Here is a 19,808-nt window from a genome sequence, read left to right on the forward strand (position 1 = left end):
CGCTAGCGCAGATGGAGCTTCTGCTAGCTCCATCTGCGCTAGCAGTGACGGACCCGGAAACGCTGCAGCCCGCGTCTCGGGTCCGTCACTCAAATGACGGCACATCGCTAGCGCACGCCCAATGTGGGCGTGCGCTAGCGATGCGTTCGCCATTACTAGCAATGGCGGCGTTAACCGACTACGTTACACCGCGTTATGCAGCGGTGTAACGTAGTCCGTTAAACGGACACCCGAAACGCAATGTGACCCCAGCCTTAGGCTGCTTTCACACATCAGCTTTTTGCCATCAGTCGCAATCCGTCATATTTTGAAAAAAACAGATCCATCTCAGATTGTGAAAAACTGATGCGATGGATCCGTTTTTTCACCGGATCCGTAAAGTTTTTTTGTCTCCATCGAAAAAACCGACAGCGACGGATCCGTTGCCGTCCGTCTTTTGTTAGAATGGAAGCTTATGGGCGCTGGATCGGTCAAATGACAGAATCTGGCAACGGATTCCGTTTTTTAAACTGAGCATGTTCCGATTTTTTAGGATCCTTCAGCCAGCCCCCAGTCAGATCCAGCAAAAAAACGGATCCGTTGCATCAGTTTTCACAATCTGCGACGGATCTGTTTTTTTTTTCTTCAAAATACGATGGATTGCGACTGATGGCAAAAAACTGATGTGTGAAAGCAGCCTTAGAGGCAGATGCTGGCTATAGAAGACTATGTTCCCACAATGAATATTTGGTGAGCTTTTGATGTTCCAGATTTTCTGCACTTATATAAATTAGATTACCGTACTTGCGTTTTGGATGGTACAGTTTTTGTCTGTTTGGTATGTCATTTTTTAAATAAAACTGCTTTGTTTTTGATACGTCCTGGTATTTGAACTTGACTACACGTTTTTTGATGCAGTAATTTTTTGATTACATGTGTTTTCTACCTGCCGATTTTCTGCATCTAATGCAATTCTATGGGGAAAATTTGCACATAAAACTCAGTGAGCCCGCAAGAAAAATTGACTTGTTAAGGATGTCAAACGTACAGCAAGTCAGTCTGTGCTGTATATATAGAAAAAAAAAGCACATTGAGCATGAGATTGCTATTATTACTTATCGCTTTTATTGATTGCTATTATCCAGTTTGCCGACACTGCATTTTTGTCTCAGCGAAAACATGCAGCATCAAAAACTCACCACAATCCTTAACATGTCAATTTTTCTTATGGGTTTGCTGAGTTTTGTGAGCACATTTTCCCCAAATAAATGCATTAGATGCAGGAAATCCAGAGGTTAAAAATACATGTAATCAGAACATGACTGCATCACAAAAGTGTGGTCAAATTCAAACACCGGGACGTATGGAAAACAAAACCTAACACAGCTAAAATCTGCCTTGTGTGGAGAGAACTCAGCTCCTGAGCCAACTCCATACACCAACTCTATGATGCAATGTAGGTCATGGAACCTCTCATGGTTATAATGGGTTTCCAGTGGAAAAATACATTAAATTATAATACAGCAAGTTACATAAAGTACTAGTATAGCCCCTATGTTCCCCAGGCCAATCGATCATGCTCCTTCCTGACTATCTTTCTGGTTCTTGGTTCACTGGTGATTTACTTTTCTACAACTATAGAAGGGCATGAGAAATTCCAATTAATTTGTATTGGAATTCTGAGCCAGTAGCGTACCTTTTTCTAAAAATCTTACACCAGTTAGACATATTATAGTGACTATTCTAAGGCGTTATGCTGCTAAAAGCCTATCCCTATGTTTGTATGTCACTAAGTGTTCACTTACACAACATGAACAAAAGTAACAAAAGTAATTGTAGGATTTACTGTTTTTGATTATATATTGCATTAATCAGTCTCTTGCCATCAGTTTTTCGACTCCTTTTGGGCAGATTGAGTTTGGGTCTCTTTTTGAGCATTTGTGGCTTTCCGTTTCAATAACTCATATATTTTAGCATTTTTTGACAAGAGTTGCTCAGATTTATGACTTTCTCTAAATCCATCGTGTTTTCTGGTTGGAACAGAGGACAGTGCCTTCTTCCAGTCTCCAGTGTCCTTAAGAGTCATCAAGATTTCAATCATATTGTTAAGGGTGAGATTTTTGCCTCCACAGTTCCACTTCAGAAACTTATCTAACGGTAACCGTGCTGTGGCCAACTGTAGCCGCTTAGCATTTCCTAAAGACACTCCAGTCTTTTGACTTTTATCCACAAAAGCCCCAATGATATAAATTTTATCATTCTGAAATGTCTTGAGCACATTTGGAGAGTCAGCCGTGAGGTAAACCAGTTGATCGTTAGGGAAGAGGTCGACGTGCGACTTTTCAGTGGTAGTTATCATAAGGTTATCAAAGGCACCCTCATAACGCTTCACCAACTCTTTGTGGTACAGACTATTTGGTTTTAAGTTACAGAAATGAAGATGAAAGGGTTCTATGGAGCTTTTGTTGAAGCCGTCACACATCTGAAGTTGAGTCACCGTGTTCTCCATTTCTCTCTGAGACATGTAGCGTTCATAAGCCATATCAAATACCAGTGGTTGCCCAAATATCATAGCTTGGGCACAACGCCATGCCTCAAAGCAATCCTCTGACCTAGTTCTGATATTTAACAAGTAGGTACTTCGCTTCTCAGTGTTAATCTCAACATTGCTCTTTGACTGCTCTTTATCCATTTTCTTTTTTTGCTTACTTTTCTTCTTTATCTCTTTAAAGTGGAGTTGTTTCAGGTATTTTTTTCTGGATGACTTTGTGGGAAGCTCTAGAAGGACCTGTAGCTCCTCTGTGCTAATGGAGTCAGGTACGGCTTTTCCTGCCAGTCTCCACATGTCAACAAGCTTCTGCATACTTTCAATGGTGGACTCCTCTTCAGTTTCTTGCTCGCTTTCTTCACTTTCAGTCTTTGGTGCAGAACTTTTTAAAATATTTTTCCACGTGTCCAGATCTAACTTTTCAGAAGGACTGGGCTTCTCTTGGTTCCTTATGTAGTGGGTCAGCATCAACACTCTGCATTGCATGAGCTGGTGAGAAATTCTTAAGGGGCACTGTCTATTTATACCTTCCTTAATTAGATTGTGGACCATAGAACACCTAAAGTTTCGTAGGAACACGTTCATGAAACCCATTTCCAGGCTTTATGAAAATGAGACTGAAAGATAAACAGAAAGATTATTTTAAAATGCAGCATAAAGTAAAACTCATGTTTAGATTGTGTGCACACGTATGTGTTTTTGTTGAGGGTTTTTTAAGCTTTTTTCTGCTACTTTTAGTTGAGTTTTGCAGTACCAGCTATATCTATGAGAGTTCAGAAATCTCATGCACACAACTTGTTTTTTAGTCCTCAGTATTTTGTGCAAAACCTTGGGTTTGCAGAATAGAGCATGTAACTTCTTTCAGAATTTTTCACCCATTGGGGTGGAGCCGCATATTCATCACTGTAATGTGCGGCACCACGTGACCGCTCATACAGGACAAGTTGCGGCGCTGAGAGGAAGCATCGAGGGAGCTGGGTATTTTAATGCCAGCGGGCGGGCGCACATGGGGAGGGAGGCGGGAGCTGACCGGGAACTTTATTTTAAACACACACAAAAAAACCCTGATTTTTCATTCCTTCTCTCCAGCGAACGCTGCTGGGGAGAAGGAATGAATTCTGGATTCAGCACCACACGCTGGGGACAGCGCTTAACTCTAGCGCTGTCTCCTGCACGGTCCGTGTGGTACCCAGTCGGCACACGGCTACCGCACGTGTGCCACACTGATGTGCCACGTGAGCACACGGACACGGATAACTCCGGTACCGGAATTATCTGCACGTGTGAGACAGGCGTTATTTATATTTTTATTACATCCTGTGTGATAAAGCTTCATTTCAGAATCCAAGCATACTCAAACGTATTATCATCAGGGGGCAGCGGCTGTGGTCACCCCCCCCCCCCCCCAAAAAAAAAAAAAAAAAGCGTCATCAGGGACATCTGTTTCAAATGCTGGGCTAGTCCTTACTCTACTAAGCATGTGTCAGTTGTCAATTCTGATGGATACTCAGTAGGATCTTGTCACTATGCACTGCATTTCTCAGTTCACAGTAACAATGCTCTCTCTCACCGACTCTGATGAGAAGTAGAGTGCACTGTCAGTGCGAATTGTACGGAGAGAACGAGCGAGCAGAGAACAGCACTGCCACCGCAAGTGATGTCAGATTTCAGCCACTGGGGGTGGAGATATGGAAACACCCAAAGGGGTAGTGATGGACAACCCGGAATGTTTCGGCTCCGCTTACCATAAAAAGCTAGCTCTTTTGGATCCCAAAAATGTTAAATGCGTTCATCCAGAGGTGAACACATGTTTAAAGTGAACCTGTCATGCCGTTTTTAGCATCTAAACTGTCCTCAGTGCGTGGTTAGTGATGCAATGTGCATGAGTAACACTTTTTACAAAATTAAAAACAGCACTAGAAAAATGTGCAAGAAGCACCTTATATAGTTAGATCGTACCTGCTTCATTTTGTTCAGTCACAGTTGTCGCCGCCATGCAATTTGAATGAGGTTCCTGGGGTTGTGCCAACCTCACTCCAATCCGCTTTGAGATCCTGCACTTGTGCAGTGTGTATTGTGGATCTGCGCATGCGCCGTGACATGCGGCTTCCCGAGCTTGTGCACTGAAGCTGTGTGTAGTACCCAGCTTCACTGACTGTCGGTGCATGTGCACAGTTGGTGAAGATGGATGCTACACACAGCTTCAGTGTGCATGCGCGGGGAGCCGCTCATCATGGTGCAAACATGGGGAGCCGCTCATCACAGCACATGCCCGGCTCCATGATACACACTGCACAAGTGCAGGATTTCAGAGCGGATTCGAGTGGCGTCTGCACAACCCCGGGAACATGATTCAAATTGCGTGACGGCGACAACTGTGACTGAACAAAATGATTGCATCACTAACCACGCACTGGGGACAGTTTAGATGCTAAAAATGTCATATTTCCTTTAAAGTTGTTGTCACTATTTTATCACCGATGACCTATCCTTAGGATAGATCAACAAAGTCTGATTAGTTAAGAGTCAGACGCCCGGTACCACCACAGATCAGTTGTTCTTGGCGTTGGCAGCCCCAGTAATCAATTGCGGCACATCCCCCTCCTACTGATGTAAAATGAGCATTTCTGGCTGCCGCCGGGTACAGCTGGTCGGTGACAGACCCTGACTGATTAGACATCAGTGACAGATCATAAGTGATAAAGTAGTGCACAACCTCTTTAAAGGGAAAATCCAGACCGATATGATCACAAAGCATTTTTCACTCTGGGTGGGTGGTGTATTGGTAACATCAGGGTGGAGCACCAACACTTCACCCAGTGAGTGCAAGTGGTGCGCCAGCGGCCATTAGAGCGGCCACCACGTGCCTGGCACAGCAGGAAGGTGGCACAAGTCACAGAGCGGGTCGTCCTGGGCACTGAGGGCTACTACGGCTGTCTATGGCGGCACACACGTACCTACCACTGCTGCTCCGCACATGCCCGCCGCGCAGCTCCCTCAGACACTCACTTCCTCTTCCGGTGCAGCGCGCTATTCCTTCCCCAGTGACAGATGCCACAGCTCAGAGACACAATGCGCGGAGACTAGGTAATGTCGTCACCGGCCGGCAACACCGGAGGACGGGAGCGCCGACTGCCAACGTGTAGAGTAGGCTCCGTACTGCGGCGTACCTCCAGGGTCTGTATATATTATACACCTTATATCAGCGCTCAGTACACAGCACTGCCTCATTCTATAGTGGGGGCATGATGTACAATTACAAATTATATTGGGGGCACACATGTGTATCTCACAAAATTAGAATATCATCAAAAAAAGTTAATTTATTTCAGTTTTTCAATACAAAAAGTGAAACTCATATATTATACAGTTATTACAGAGTGATCTATTTCAAGTGTTTATTTCTGTTAATGTTGATGATTATGGCTTACAGCCAATGAAAACCCAAAAGTCATTATCTCAGTAAATTAGAATACTTTATAACACCGGCTTAAAAAATTATCTTAAAATCCGAAATGTTCTCCTACTGAAATGTATGTTCAGTATATGCTCTCAATACTTGGTCAGGGCTCCTTTGGCATCAATGACTGTATCAATACAGCGTGGCATGGAGGCGATCACCCTGTGGCGCTGCTGAGGTGTTATGGAAGCCCAGGATGCTATGAGAGCAGCATTCAGCTCATCTGCAGTGTTTGGTCTGATGTCTCATCTTCCTCTTGACAATATCCCATACATTCTCTATGGGGTTAAGGTCAGGCGAGTTTGCTGCCCAATCAAGCACAGTGATACTGTTGTTTGTAAACCAGGTATTGGTAAGTATGGCAGTGTGGATGGTGCCAAGTACTGCTGGAGAATGAAATTTCCATCTCCACAAAGCTTGTTGGAAGAGGGAAGCATGAAGGGCTCTAAAATTTCCTGGTAGATGACTGTGCTGACTTTGGACTTGATAAAACACAGTGGACCTACACCAGGAGATGACATGACTCCCCAAACCATCACCGATTGTGGAAACTTCACACTAGACCTTGGAAATCAAGGTCCCGGAGTCTGGAGGAAGAGTGGAAAGGCCACAATCCAAGCTGCTTGAGGTCTAGGAAGCAGGTGTTTTATCAAAACCAAAGACAGCACAGCTGTCTACCAGGAAATTTTAGAGCCCTTCATGCTTCCCTCTGCCGACAAGCTTTGTGGAGATGGAAATTTCATTCTCCAGCAGGACTTGGCATCTGTCCACACTGCCAAAAGTACCAATACCTGGTTTAAAAACAACAGTATCACTGTGCTTGATTGTCCAGCAAACTCACCTGACCTTAACCCCACAGAGAATCTGGAAGATGAGACACAAGGCCCAACAATGCAGACGATTTGAAGGATGCTATCAAAGTAACCTAGGCTTCCATAACACCTCAGCAGTGCCCCAGGCTGATCGCCTCCATGCTACGCCGCATTGATGCAGTAATTGATGCCAAAGGAGCCCCGACCAAGTATGGTATTATAAAATATTCTAATTTACTGAGATAATGACGTTTGAGTTTTTGAGTTTTTATTGTCTGTAAGCAACAATCATCAACATTAACAGAAATATATAATGTGAGTTTCAATTTTTGTATTGAAGACCGGATATGAATTAACTTTTTGATGATATTCTAATTTTGTGAGATGCACCTGTATGTATATATACAGCAGAGAACCTCACACATATATGCATATAAGTGGCCCCCACTACAGTACCTATTGGACCCTGCTATGTACTGAGCACTGGTGTGAGTTACATACATTTGCTCTGTGTCCAGCAGCAGAGTCAGATGACACGTGTGGTGATAGCAGCAGCAGATCCCCCTGCACCTTTGTTCTGCAGTGATCACCAAACATCACCATTTTGGATTCCTTTGCAATTTGTAGTCAGAAATGGCTGTGAAATGTGTGTGTTAGGCCGGTTTCATACGTCCTGATATTTCCGATACCGGTAAACATGGTACAGGAGATGTCCGCCTGTGTACTACATGTGGCACATGTGTGGCAACCCTGTGCCGCATCAGTACCACAAGGACGGCCGCCCGAGAAGAACGGCTGCAAAACATGCCGCACACATGCACACGGAGAGCAGTGTACACTGTCCTCCATGTGCACGGACTGCCGAGGGGGAAGCAGCACTACGGTAAGTGCTGTTCCCCTGCGTGTGGTGCTGAAGCCAGCTATCATCCCTTCTCCCCTGCTCAGCCGGCGAGCAGGGGAGAATGAATGAAAGAAAAAAACGACATGGGGTCCCCCTAGTTTATTAAAGGGAACCTGTCACACCCCCCTGACGCTTTTAACTAAAAGAGCCTCCTTGTGCAGCCCTAATGCTGCATTCTCTCAAGGTGGCTCTTTTATTTGGGGTCCCTTCTAATGCTGCAATATTCGTTTTTTTAATAAGGCCGCCATACCTGTAGTCTGTCATATCTTTTCCCCCCAAAGAATAACGCCTCCCAGCCATCACTCGGTCCCTCTGGGCGCCGCCTCCTGTGCCTTCATTAACGTCCCCAGCGCCTGCGCTGTAAGTTCCCATCATGTGATGAGAGTCGAAGGACAGGGCAAACTGCGCATGCCCGAAAAAGGAACTTACAGCGCAGGCACCGGGGACGTTAATGAAGGCACAGGAGGCGGCGCCCAGAGGGGCTGAGGGATGGCTGAGAGACATTTGTTTCCAGGGGTAGAAAAAACATGCCCCCGGACAGACTACAGGTATGGAGGGCTAATTAAAAAAACGAATATTGCAGCATTAGAAGGGACCCCAAATAAAATAGCCACCTTGACAGAATGCAGCATTAGTGCTGCACAACGTGGCGCTTTAGTTAAAAACGCCGGGGGGGTGACAAGTTTCCTTTAACCATCCAGACAAAACTCACAGGAGCGGGCTGCTATTCTCAAGCTGGTAAGGGGCCCTGGATATGGGCCCCCCAGCCTAAAAACAGCAGCCCATTACTGCCCAGAAAAGGTGCATCTATTAGATGTTCCTATTGTAAGGTGAACATTAAGCCGGCTTAGTAATGGAGAGGTGTCAATAAGACACCTCTCCATTACTAATCCTATTGTTGTTAAAGGGTTAATAAAACACCACACAGTAAGAAAAAAGTCTTTTAATGAAATCAAACAATAAACACAGTTTTACTCTTCGCCACGACAGCACCCCACTGGAGAGAGGGATCAGCCCCGCAGGAACAGGAAACCTACCGAGAAATAAAAGGGGGCGGTCCACCACTCCTCCTCAGTTTAGGTTTCCTGTTCCTGCGAGAACGTTCAGGAACGACAGGACTACAGGACATACCTGGGCTAGCATGCCGCCTGCGCGGTATACTTGAGAACGGCAGGGGCTGCAGCTCAGAAGCAGCGTTGGGGGAGTTCCTTTAGACGGCTCCCTCCTCGTCTGGTGGAGCAGGCAGACGGTCGGGTCCGGGGAGGGCCGTCCGGCATCTTCTGCAGTGGCGGTACGGCAGCGTGAGGAGGCCGGCTGGTGGGGTAAGAAAGCGGCTGCACTCCGTTTTGCGGTCCGATGTGTGAATCCCGGACCGCACATGCGCCGACCGCCGCTATACAGGCTACCCCGGAAGTGGATAATTGACTTCCGGGGCGCTAGGCCGGATCTAGGGTGGGGGAGCCGGCGCTGGTCCGCGCATGCGCACTACATCGGGAAAAAAAAAATGGGCACACTATTTAAACTACAAACCAACCGTAATACGGCGAGGCAGAGATGTCATCCCCAGTTGCCATGGACCCCACAGCTGGAGATCCAGTACCCCCCGCCAAAGATCACACCAGAGGATCCTCGGAGACCGCTCGTAAAAGCGACGGATCCAGAACAGGATCTCGGCCTTCTGACCTGGTACTATTCGCTTCACTGGGTGAGTTTTTAAAACTCTGCCTATTAAGCTGACATTGTCTCCCTACTTCTCTCTTTTCTCTCTCTCTCTCGCTACTTATTACGCCTAGTCTAAAAAGCGACAAAAAACGAAACATAAGGAATGTGCCTTGTGTAGCCAGCCCCTTCCGGACTCATACCCCAAGAAACTGTGCAAAGACTGTTTTAAGGAAACAACACAGGGAGCGACAGTGTCCGTTACGGACTTACGGGCCATTATTAGGGAGGAACTAAAAAATATGACCCAGGAAAAACCGCGTAAAGTTAAGTCCAAAACACCGACACCTGTGTCAGACTCCGATAGTGACCAGACTGTACTGTCAGAAGCCTCCCTATCATCATCATCATCCGAGATCGAGGGACGCTCATGTTTTCCCTTAGACAGTGTGGACAATTTGGTAAAATTAATCCGAAATACCATGGGGTGTGAGGAGACAAAGGGTGCACAAACCACGCAGGACATAATGTTCGCGGGTTTGGCAGAGAGAAAGAGGAGATGTTTTCCGGTTATGCCAGCAGTGAAAGCATTAATTAAAAGAGAGTGGGAGAAACAGGATCAAAGAAGTTTTTTACCCTCCGCATCAAAACGTAAATATCCGTTTAGTGACGAGGAGCTTCTTACATGGACCAAAGTCCCTAAGGTCGATGCAGCAGTAGCCTCTACCTCTAAGCAATCCACTCTACCTGTGGAGGATGCGGGACTTCTGGTTGATCCATTGGATCGTAAGGCTGAATCATCCCTTAAGCGTTCTTGGGAAGCGGCTACAGGAATATTCAAACCTGCAGTAGCCAGCACTTGCGCTGCTCGGTCAATGATCATTTGGATTGATCAGTTAGACCAGCAAATTGAAAATAATGTTTCAAGAGAGAAACTACGGGCGGCCATCCCCTTAATACGAGGAGCGGCAGCTTTTATGGCAGACGCATCTGCCGACACTCTTCGTTTAGCAGCAAGATCTGCAGGCCTCGTGAATAATGCAAGACGAGCGCTTTGGATGAAAAGCTGGAAAGGGGACGCGCAGTCTAAATCTAAAATATGCACAATCCCATGTGAGGGTGAGTACCTCTTTGGTAAAACCTTAGACGAGATACTCGAAAAGGCAAAGGACAGGAAGAAAGCTTTTCCTGATTCCTCTATTCCCTTTTACAGGAGAGCCTTTAAGAGGAGACCGTTTGGCAAAAGGAGGCAAACGGATAGGTCTACAACATGGACTGCTAAAGAGGACAGACAAAGAGGTACCATGTTTAGAAGACCCAACCCCCCAAAAGACAACAAATTCTGAGGATATACCAGTAGGGGGCAGACTGAAGTTTTTCGCCACCCAATGGGAAAAAGTAACATCTAGCTCGTGGGTTTTAAATATCATCCGAGATGAAATTAAACTACAATTCTCTCGTGTTCCCCACGAGTCATATATTATAACATCCCTCAGCTCGCCTATACAACAACAGGCTCTAGAGCTTGAAATTCAAACCCTATTATCAAAGCGGGTTTTAGTCCAGGTCCCTGAGGGACAGGAAGGTAAGGGATTCTACTCTCCCTTATTCCTGATTTCCAAACCCGACGGTTCTTTCAGGACCATCATAAACCTTAAAAACTCAATTCATTTATTGAAAACCATACATTTAAGATGGAATCCATTCGATCCACTATAAAACTCCTCTTTCCAAACTGTATGATGGGGGCATTGATTTAAAAGATGCTTATTATCATCTCCCTATTCATGACAGATACCAAAAATTCCTCAGGGTAGCGGTGACAATCAACAGCGAGATTCGTCATTTCCAGTACGCGGACATGCCCTTTGGCCTTTCGACAGCGCCGAGGATCTTCACCAAGATAATGCTAGAGGTGATGGCCTACCTTCGCCAAAAGGAGACCTTAATTGTGCCCTATCTGGATGACTTTTTGGTCAAAGGAAATTCAGTTACTCAATGTGCTGATCGTTTGGCTCACGCAGTTTCCTCTCTACAGGATCTAGGCTGGATAATCAATACCAACAAATCCAGACTCACTCCGCCTTCCTGTCAAGCGTTCTTGGGGTTCCATCTAGACTCCATATCTCAAAAGTGTCTTCTGCCTCAGGTAAAGATACTACTGATCAAACACAAAGTCCTAGCTGCAATAAATAATCCACGTATATCCCTAAGACAAGCTATGTCATTACTAGGATCCCTTCTCTCTTGTATACCTGCAGTAAAATGGGCTCAACATCATACCCGAACACTGCAACACCAGATTTTACAAGAAGATAGACGGTTATCTGGTCACCTAAATGTAAAGATAACCTTGTCACAGGAGGTTTTATGTTCCTTAGCGTGGTGGCTAGATTCAAATCATTTGATGAATGGTGTTCCATGGGTAATAACGCCATCTCATACCATAACCACTGACGCCAGTCCTCATGGATGGGGCGCTCATATGGGGTATGATTTTTGCCAAGGGTTATGGAACATGGAGGAAAGCTGCAACTCCTCTAACGTTAAAGAGCTAAATGCAGTAAAATACGCCCTATACCATTTTCTCCCACAGCTTCGGGGGAAAGACGTCAGAATCCTTTCCGAGAACACCACCACTGTGGCGTATCTAAACAGGCAAGGAGGCACGCGATCAATGACTCTGATGTCTTCTGCTACAGAAATCTTGAATCTAGCAGAAAGTCACCTGACATCCCTTACTGCACTGCACATAAGAGGGGAAAACAACCAGCAGGCAGACTTCTTAAGTCGACACACCTTGAGACAGGGAGAGTGGTGCCTAAACCAGCAGATTTTTCAGGACATAGTATCCCTATGAGGTCGTCCTCAAGTAGATCTCTTCGCCACAAGAAGAAACAAAAAAGTCTGGAGATTTGCCTCCCTATCTCCAGCGGATCATCCGGACATTCTGGACGCTCTCCAAGCCCCTTGGCAGTTCAGTCTGGCATACGCTTTTCCGCCGATCATATTGCTACCCCAAGTCATACGCAAAATCAGAGGCGAAGGAGCGAGAGTGATACTGATAGCTCCATTGTGGCCCGAGAGACCATGGTTCTCGTGGCTGCAAACCATGTCGGTCTCAGATCCTTGGGTCCTCCCCTCAACACCCAATCTTCTCTTACAGGGTCCGTTTTTCCACCCTCAGGTGGACAATCTCCATCTGACGGCCTTGAATTTGAGAGGCAGATGCTAAAATCAAGGGGGTTCTCGGAGGGATTGATAGACACACTCCTCCAGAGTAGAAAACCTTCCACTACAAACATTTATACAAGAATATGGAAGAAATTCCTACAATTCCATACATCTTCAAACACATCAGAAATTCCGATACAATCTATCCTGGAATTTCTTCAGAAAGGGAGAGAACTGGGGTTAACTGTAAACACCTTAAAGGTTCATGTTTCAGCACTAGGAGCCCTCTATGGCCATAACATTGCGGGGGATAGATGGGTATCCCGATTTATTACAGCCTGCGAACGGATAAATCCAGCTAATATACCTAGAGTTCCTCCCTGGGATCTAAATTTAGTTTTACAAGCCCTAACAGACTCTCCTTTGAACCAATAGATTCAATACCAATCAAAAGCCTATCACTAAAGACGGCCCTCTTGGTAGCACTGACTTCAGCTAGGAGGATCAGTGACATCCAAGCTCTCTCTATAGATCCACCTTTCCTGTTAACTTTTCAGGATAAGTTGATCCTTAAACCAGACCCTTCCTACCTTCCCAAAGTAGCAAAGAAATTCCATAGGTCTCAGGAAATAATCTTGCCCACTTTCTTCAGTAATCCTTCCACTCCTGAAGAACAGAAGTACCACACTCTAGATGTTAAAAGAGTAGTGTTAAAATACATTGAAAGAACCAGTAGCTGGCGACAGTGTAGGGCTCTGTTTATTTCCTTCCAGGGTCACAAGACGGGTCATGGAGTAACAAAAAGCACCTTATCCCGGTGGATCAGAGAGTCTATCAGACTGGCCTATTCCGCGAGTAAAGAAAACCCTCCGGAAGGCATAACGGCGCACTCTACCAGAGCTATGGCATCCTCCTGGGCAGAAAGGGGAGAGGTCCCAATTGAGACTATATGTAAGGCCGCAACTTGGTCAAATCCCTCTACCTTCTATAATCACTATAGGCTTGACCCATCGTCAACTTCTGACCTAGACTTTGGCAGAACTGTCCTCAGCACGGTGGTCCCTCCCCCCTAGGTGATGGTCTCTGAAAGATCTCCAGTGGGGTGCTGTCGTGGCGAAGAGTAAAAAGCCGGATTACTCACCGGTAATGCTCTTTTAGTGAGTCCACGACAGCACCCGCTTACATCCCTCCCTAGATTAATATAGTACTTACTATTGAGTAAAATTCTTTTAATCATACATAAGCAAATAAGTTTTAAATTTAAAAATAAATGATATTTGCCTAATACTGGCGGTCCTCCGGGTACTCTGAAATCAAAACTGAGGAGGAGAGGCGGACCACCCCCGGTAGGTTTCCTGTTCCTGCGGGGCGGATCCCTCTCTCCAGTGGGGTGCTGTTGTGGACTCACTAAAAGAGCATTACCGGTGAGTAATCCGGCTTTTTGCCATTTTATTAGTCTGCCATTCCAAGCGAAGCCCTCGATCTCCTGTAAAAAAAAAAAAAAAAAGTCAAAATAAAAAAACAACAATCTACCCATACCTGTCCGGCATACAGTCAGTCCCCCACAGTAATGCATATCTAGGGAAATGTAGATTACAACCGGGAGTGGTGCTAATGTGACCGCTTTCGGCTGTAAACTACTGGGGAATAAATGAGAAGCAGTGAGCACAGACTCAGTGATGTTACCGCTAGTTACTGAGCCTACGCCCGCAGCGTCTCATTCATTCCCCAGTAGTTTACATCCAGTAGCAGTCGCATTAGCACCACTCCCGGTTGTAAACTACATTCCCTTAGATATGCATTACTGCGTGGGACTGACTGTATGCCGGACAGGTATGGGTAGATTGTTGTTTTTTTATTTTGACTTTTTTTTTTTTTACAGGAGATCGAGGGCTTCGCTTGGAATGGCAGACTAATAAAATGGCAAAACTGTGTTTATTGTTTGATTTCATTAAAAGACTTTTTTCTTACTGTGGTGTTTTATTAGCCCTTTAACAACTATAGGAATAGTAATGGAGAAGTGTCTACTAAGCCGGCTTAATGTCACCTTACAATAGGAAGGTGACATTAAACCCTCATTACCCCACTTGCCACCGCTACAGGTCAAGTGGGAAGAACCGGGCAAAGCTCCAGAATTGGCACATATAATAGTTGTGCCTTTTCTAGGCAGCTGCGGGCTGCTGTTTTTAGGCTGGGGGGCCCATATACATGGCCCCTTACCAGCCTGAGAATAACAGCCTGCACCTGAGTTTTGTCTGGTTGGTTAATAAACTAGGGGGGGACCCCTCATGGTTTTTTTCTTTCTTTCATTCTCCCCTGCTCGCTGGCCGAGCAGAGGAGAAGGGATGACAGCCGGCTTCAGCACCACACACAGGGAAAAGCGCTTACAGTAGTGCTGCTTCCCCCTCGGCCGTCTGTGCACACGGAGGACAGTGTACACTTCTCTGTGTGCACCTTTGTGGCACCTTTTGCAGCTCGCGTGTCTGGGTAAAAACGGACATGTCTGTGTGTCCGTCAAAACACGCTGACATTTGCATACATGTGACAGTGTCTCCGGTACGTGAGAAAACTCTCACTACACGTACTTGAGACACTGACGTGTGAAACCGGCCTAAGACCGGTCTCACACGTCCAGATAATTCCGGTACCGTAAAAATCGGTACCGGAGTTGTACGTGTGTCCGTGTGCTTACGTGGCACATCAGTGTGGCACACATGCGGCAGCCGTGTGCCGACTGAGTACCACACAGACCGTGTAGGAGACAGCGCTACACTTAAGCGCTGTCCCCTCCTTTTGGTGCTGAAGCCGGCATTCATTCCTTCTCCCCATCATCGTTCGCTGGAGAGAAGGAATGAAAAATCAGGGTTTTTTTTTTGTGTGTGTTTAAAATAAAGATCATGGCCACCTCCCACCCCCTGTGCGCCCGCCCGCTAGCATTAAAATACCCAGCTCCCGCGATGACTCCTCTCAGCACCGCAGCTTGTCCGGTGTGAGCGGTCACGTGGTACCGCTCATTACAGTGATGAATATGCGGCTCCACCCCTATGGGAGGTGGAGCCGTATATTCATCACTGTAATGAGCGGTACAACGTGACCGCTCACACAGGACAAGCTGCGGCGCTGAGAGGAGTCATCGCGGGAGCTGGGTGAGTATTTTAATGCCAGCGGGCGGGCGCACAGGTGGTGGGAGGCAGGAGGTCACCGCGAACTTTATTTTAAACACAAAAAAATAAAAAAAACCCTGATTTTTCATTCCTTCTCTCCAGCGAACGCTGCTGGGGAGAAGGAATGAATGCCGGCTTCAGCACCACACGCTGGGGACAACGCTTAACTCTAGTGCTGTCTCCTGCACGCTCCGTGTGGTACTCAGTCGGCACCCGGACAACATCCGTGTGCGGTACGTGTTTACACGGACCCATTGACTTTAATGGGTCCGTGTAATACATGTGCTCCCACGAACACTGACATGTCTCCGTGTTTTGCAAACGGACACACGGTCCGTGAAAACACACTGACATGTGCAGAGACACATTGATTTTAATGTGTCTACGTGAGTCAGTGTCTCCGGTACGTGAGGAAACTGTCACCACACGTACCGGAGCCACTGACGTGTGAAACCGGCCTAATATTGGTTTTTGATGCTGATTTAACCTTTTAAAACACCCCGTGATGTATATTTGTTTCCATACCATTTGTATGGGACTCTGTAAACCCCCGTTTGGTCTACGTTAAAAACTTGCATCAGAGTCTCCATTGAAAGTTACATATTTTTTGCCAATAGAAAATTAAGTTTGCTTTTATTTTTGTTTTTAAAGTGTTTGTGTCATAATAGACAACCCCTTAGAAAATGCAGCCGATGCAGGGGAAATGCAGTATTACATGAGACACCCATTCAGATAAATGGCCAGCTATGTAATGCACTGTTGCCTCGAGTCCATTAGAATGGGAGCTGATCATATACACTGGCTCATAGATTAGCTAATGTGAGGCTCATCTGAAGCCTCTCTGGTACAGAGCCCAGGTTCCCCATCAGCCTATACAGCACTTTCAGAATCAGAACTGTTGGGACATCCACGGTTATGGCAAATTAATTGGGAAGAAAATAAGTGGACAATCTAAATTAAGGTGGCTATAACTTCTCGTCCTTAACAACTGCTGGTACTGTCATACATGGATCTGACAACCTGAACTAACTCTATGCCTGTTGAACTGTCCATTTGGCTCTTGTTACAGCAGTATTATGGGCGAGAAAATGCGGCCACTATTTAGGCGTGTAAATAAACCGTAAAGGGGTAAAAGCACGCTGCTGTTTTTTTTTTTTTTTTCTAAATGTCAGTGCAGTTTTTTAATCTCCTTTATGGGTAAACTTGCAATGTGGTTGTAAAAACATGCCTATGCTAAGAGAAAGCCTGCACTTAAAAACAGACCTGATTAGCTTTTTATTAAATGTTTCCACACCTCTTTTTCAGAAACCATCTGAGTCCAAACCTTGAAAATCATGAGTTTTCTTCTCCCGAAAATAAGTAGTAAATCTGATGTAGATCATGTGATAAAGACGACAGCTGAGGTGGTCTTGGTTCTCCGGTTTGGAAGAGATGACGATCCTGTTTGTTTGCAGCTGGATAATATTGTGAGTTTGTTATTTCCTGAATCCTGCTGCATTATATTTGGAAAGTTTTTCTGACGTACTTTGGACACCTACCCAATCCATAGCCATCGTATCTTATTTCAATTTTCACTTTGTTCTTGTCTTTTCAGCTTGCAAAGACATCCCATGACTTAAGTAAAATGGCTGCCATATATCTTGTGGATGTGGACAAAGTGCCGGTCTACCGCCAATACTTTGATATCAGCTATATCCCATCTACTGTCTTTTTCTTTAATGGCCAACATATGAAAGTGGATTACGGGTAAGGTGATATTAATGTGCTATATGTTCTTCTATTGGATCTACTAATGGAATATCGTTCATTTCCTTCCTATCCAGAATGAGTTATATAACTTATTAATTACATCAGTCAGACTTGGAGTCCTCAACTCCCGGTAGCTGCTCCATCACAGTCCCAGCTGTTTTAGTTTAAATGGCACAGTGATGCCTATTTCGGGGATTTGACCAGACCTAAGTGTGAAGTGAGCCAGCAACCTGCTAGGCTTGGCGTTGTAATTTCACACAGATTTTTTGTTGTTAAAAATATTAGTATTAGGCTACATTCTAAAGAACAAAACATGTATTCCGATTCTCATAGACTTTAAAGGGAACTTGTTATGTAAAAAAACGTGCAAATGTGGGGTTAATAATCAGGTTAATAGCCTTCTAAAGATATATGGCCGCTGCTCTGATAGCCTGGAGGAAATGACCTTTCTTCCTCTGGCTTTCAGTCATAGAGGTACAGCTTCAGTTGTAGCTCAGTACACAGTGAGCAACAGCTGTAACCGTGCCCCCAGCACTGACTGACAGCCAGCTCAGCAGTGCATCAGTGCAACGTTGGCTGCTCACTTTGTAATGAGCGGAGACTGAAACCTCGCCAACCCAGCTCTATGACTGAAAGTCGGATGCTGCCTGGAGGAATAAAGTGAATTTGCTCCTCGTAGCCAGACTTTCAGTGCAGTGGGTGGCACGACTTTAAAACGCTATTAACCTGCAGATTGACAGTTGTTTTTTTTACATGACCGGTCTCCTTTAATGGTAGAATCTGATCAGCAAAACAGATAATAGGACAAGCTCTGAGTCGCACAAAGCAGAGAAACAAATCTGTTCTTAAAACCAAGGTGCGTATACTGTATCTCAATTAAATTTTATGCTGTCAGACAAAAGAAAATGGACATATCACAAATTGTGACTGTAGCCAAAGCATGGATTTTTGCAAAATCCTGAAGCTCAGTAGGAAGAAACGCTGTGTTTCAGCAGGAGAGTGTACATAGAGCGATGTATGAATACGTATTACCTGAAGGGTAAATAAGCCCTAATTAAGGGATGCATTAAAACATGACTTATTGCTAATCTGAATAAATGGTACATACATTTAAAATCACACCAATTTGTGTTAATAGGATATTCAATCTCTAGGACCTATAAAGTTCATTCATCAGTATGATTATAATGCTGAATCTGTGCTATCTACTCTGACAGCAGTTTGTAGGTTATCTTAACAGATGGATTGTTCACTAGGATGCACAGATTTCCCTGGTGCTAACTAAAGCAACCTTATAGCCATAGGGGTGAATAGAGCAATGTATGGGCTCATACAGTCTCTATTGTGGCCATGTGAAACTGACAGATGATGGGATATTTTATGGTACTGATCGTATTCTACACTGGACTTGTATTGTTTTACAATGTTTCATTGCTGAGGCCCTAATGTCACAGTTTGTTTTCTAGGTCCCCAGATCATACCAAGTTTGTAGGAAGTTTCAAGACGAAGCAAGATTTTATTGACCTCATTGAAGTAATTTACAGGGGCGCAATGCGTGGAAAGCTCATTGTCCAAAGTCCAATAGATCCAAAGAACATTCCAAAATATGACCTTTTGTATCAGGGGGTTTAGGGTGGCCAAGGACATTGTAGTCACCATCACAAAGGAGAACAAGCTCTGTGTTTATGCTAATATATGTACAAAAGTAATCCTCGGAGGAATGGGCGGCCATCTTACTTAGTGGACAACTTCGATGCAGTCAACGAAATACACACGTGAAGATTTTTTTTATATAACAGCTTTTTTTTCTCGCTTGCACTGCATAGTATTTAATTTCCACTTGAACTGCTTATGTGAATACTGCACTAGGGTACATTTATTTTATTAATTACTTGTAATAAATTACTAGATTGTAGAGTGTCAATGTGTATTACTGTAAATGTGCTGATTTAGCTGGCAATGTTCATGTTAAGATTTGGACATAGCACTCACTACAGAAGGTCTGGTAATTGATTGGTATTTTCTAATTTTGTTTGGTTTCTGGTCAAATTTAGTATACTGCATTGTAGAGTTGAGCCAAATGTTTTGCAGTACCCTTGTCTAGCGGCCATGCCAGTTCTCCATGTTTTCTGGACCAGAGTCTTGCGGCATTACTACATGTGACATGCCCGGCGGTTTTTCTGGGTAGAAGGCCACCTTGATGTCATTTGAGCATGTTGCTGCAATGTAATGATGTTGCAGGGCCTACTAATTAGAAGAGGCACAGGAGATTTGCAGGGCTTTGTTTAGTGGCCACAGACTTCTGACATGGTTGCTGAACCAGGCTCTTGCAAATCTTTTTGTTAAACTTTATTTCACAGGT

The 19,808-nt window shown here is 45.0% G+C and overlaps 2 protein-coding genes across 4 annotated transcripts; one reads left to right on the plus strand and one right to left on the minus strand.

Annotated features, from left to right (window-relative positions):
- Nucleotides 1–1,804: 1,804 nt before the first annotated feature.
- Nucleotides 1,805–5,542, minus strand: TRMT10C (tRNA methyltransferase 10C, mitochondrial RNase P subunit). 2 transcript variants are annotated; one of them, XM_069757693.1, is made up of 2 exons: nucleotides 5,485–5,542; nucleotides 1,805–3,144 (listed from the first exon to the last, which is right to left on the minus strand). In XM_069757693.1, exon 2 carries the CDS (start codon nucleotides 3,119–3,121, stop codon nucleotides 1,865–1,867), a length of 1,257 nt encoding a protein of 418 aa, XP_069613794.1. In that variant the 5' UTR covers nucleotides 3,122–3,144; nucleotides 5,485–5,542; the 3' UTR covers nucleotides 1,805–1,864. The 2 variants fall into 2 exon arrangements, with proteins under 2 accessions (XP_069613794.1, XP_069613795.1); XM_069757694.1 differs by having other exon boundaries at nucleotides 5,489–5,537.
- TXNL4B (thioredoxin like 4B) lies at nucleotides 5,483–19,366 on the plus strand. 2 transcript variants are annotated; one of them, XM_069757695.1, is made up of 4 exons: nucleotides 5,483–5,614; nucleotides 17,003–17,163; nucleotides 17,292–17,443; nucleotides 18,913–19,366. In XM_069757695.1, the coding sequence occupies exons 2-4, from the start codon at nucleotides 17,032–17,034 to the stop codon at nucleotides 19,076–19,078; spliced, it is 450 nt and encodes a 149-aa protein (XP_069613796.1). In that variant the 5' UTR covers nucleotides 5,483–5,614; nucleotides 17,003–17,031; the 3' UTR covers nucleotides 19,079–19,366. The 2 variants fall into 2 exon arrangements, with proteins under 2 accessions (XP_069613796.1, XP_069613797.1); XM_069757696.1 differs by having other exon boundaries at nucleotides 5,570–5,704.
- The last annotated feature ends 442 nt before the right edge of the window (nucleotides 19,367–19,808 follow it).

The sequence above is a fragment of the Ranitomeya imitator genome, chromosome 3 (genome assembly GCF_032444005.1).
Source record: "Ranitomeya imitator isolate aRanImi1 chromosome 3, aRanImi1.pri, whole genome shotgun sequence".
NCBI classification, from domain to species: domain Eukaryota; kingdom Metazoa; phylum Chordata; class Amphibia; order Anura; family Dendrobatidae; genus Ranitomeya; species Ranitomeya imitator.

What these genes read in the sequence shown, in the direction of transcription:
- TXNL4B (XM_069757695.1), top strand. Translation starts at nt 17,032, where the DNA reads ATGAGTTTTCTTCTCCCGAAAATAAGTAGTAAATCTGATGTAGATCAT. An exon ending in GTTTGCAGCTGGATAATATT is followed by an intron (nt 17,164 to 17,291) that starts GTGAGTTTGTTA and finishes TTGTCTTTTCAG; the next exon opens with CTTGCAAAGACATCCCATGA. An exon ending in CATATGAAAGTGGATTACGG is followed by an intron (nt 17,444 to 18,912) that starts GTAAGGTGATAT and finishes TTTGTTTTCTAG; the next exon opens with GTCCCCAGATCATACCAAGT.
- TRMT10C (XM_069757693.1), bottom strand. Translation starts at nt 3,121, where the DNA reads ATGGGTTTCATGAACGTGTTCCTACGAAACTTTAGGTGTTCTATGGTC.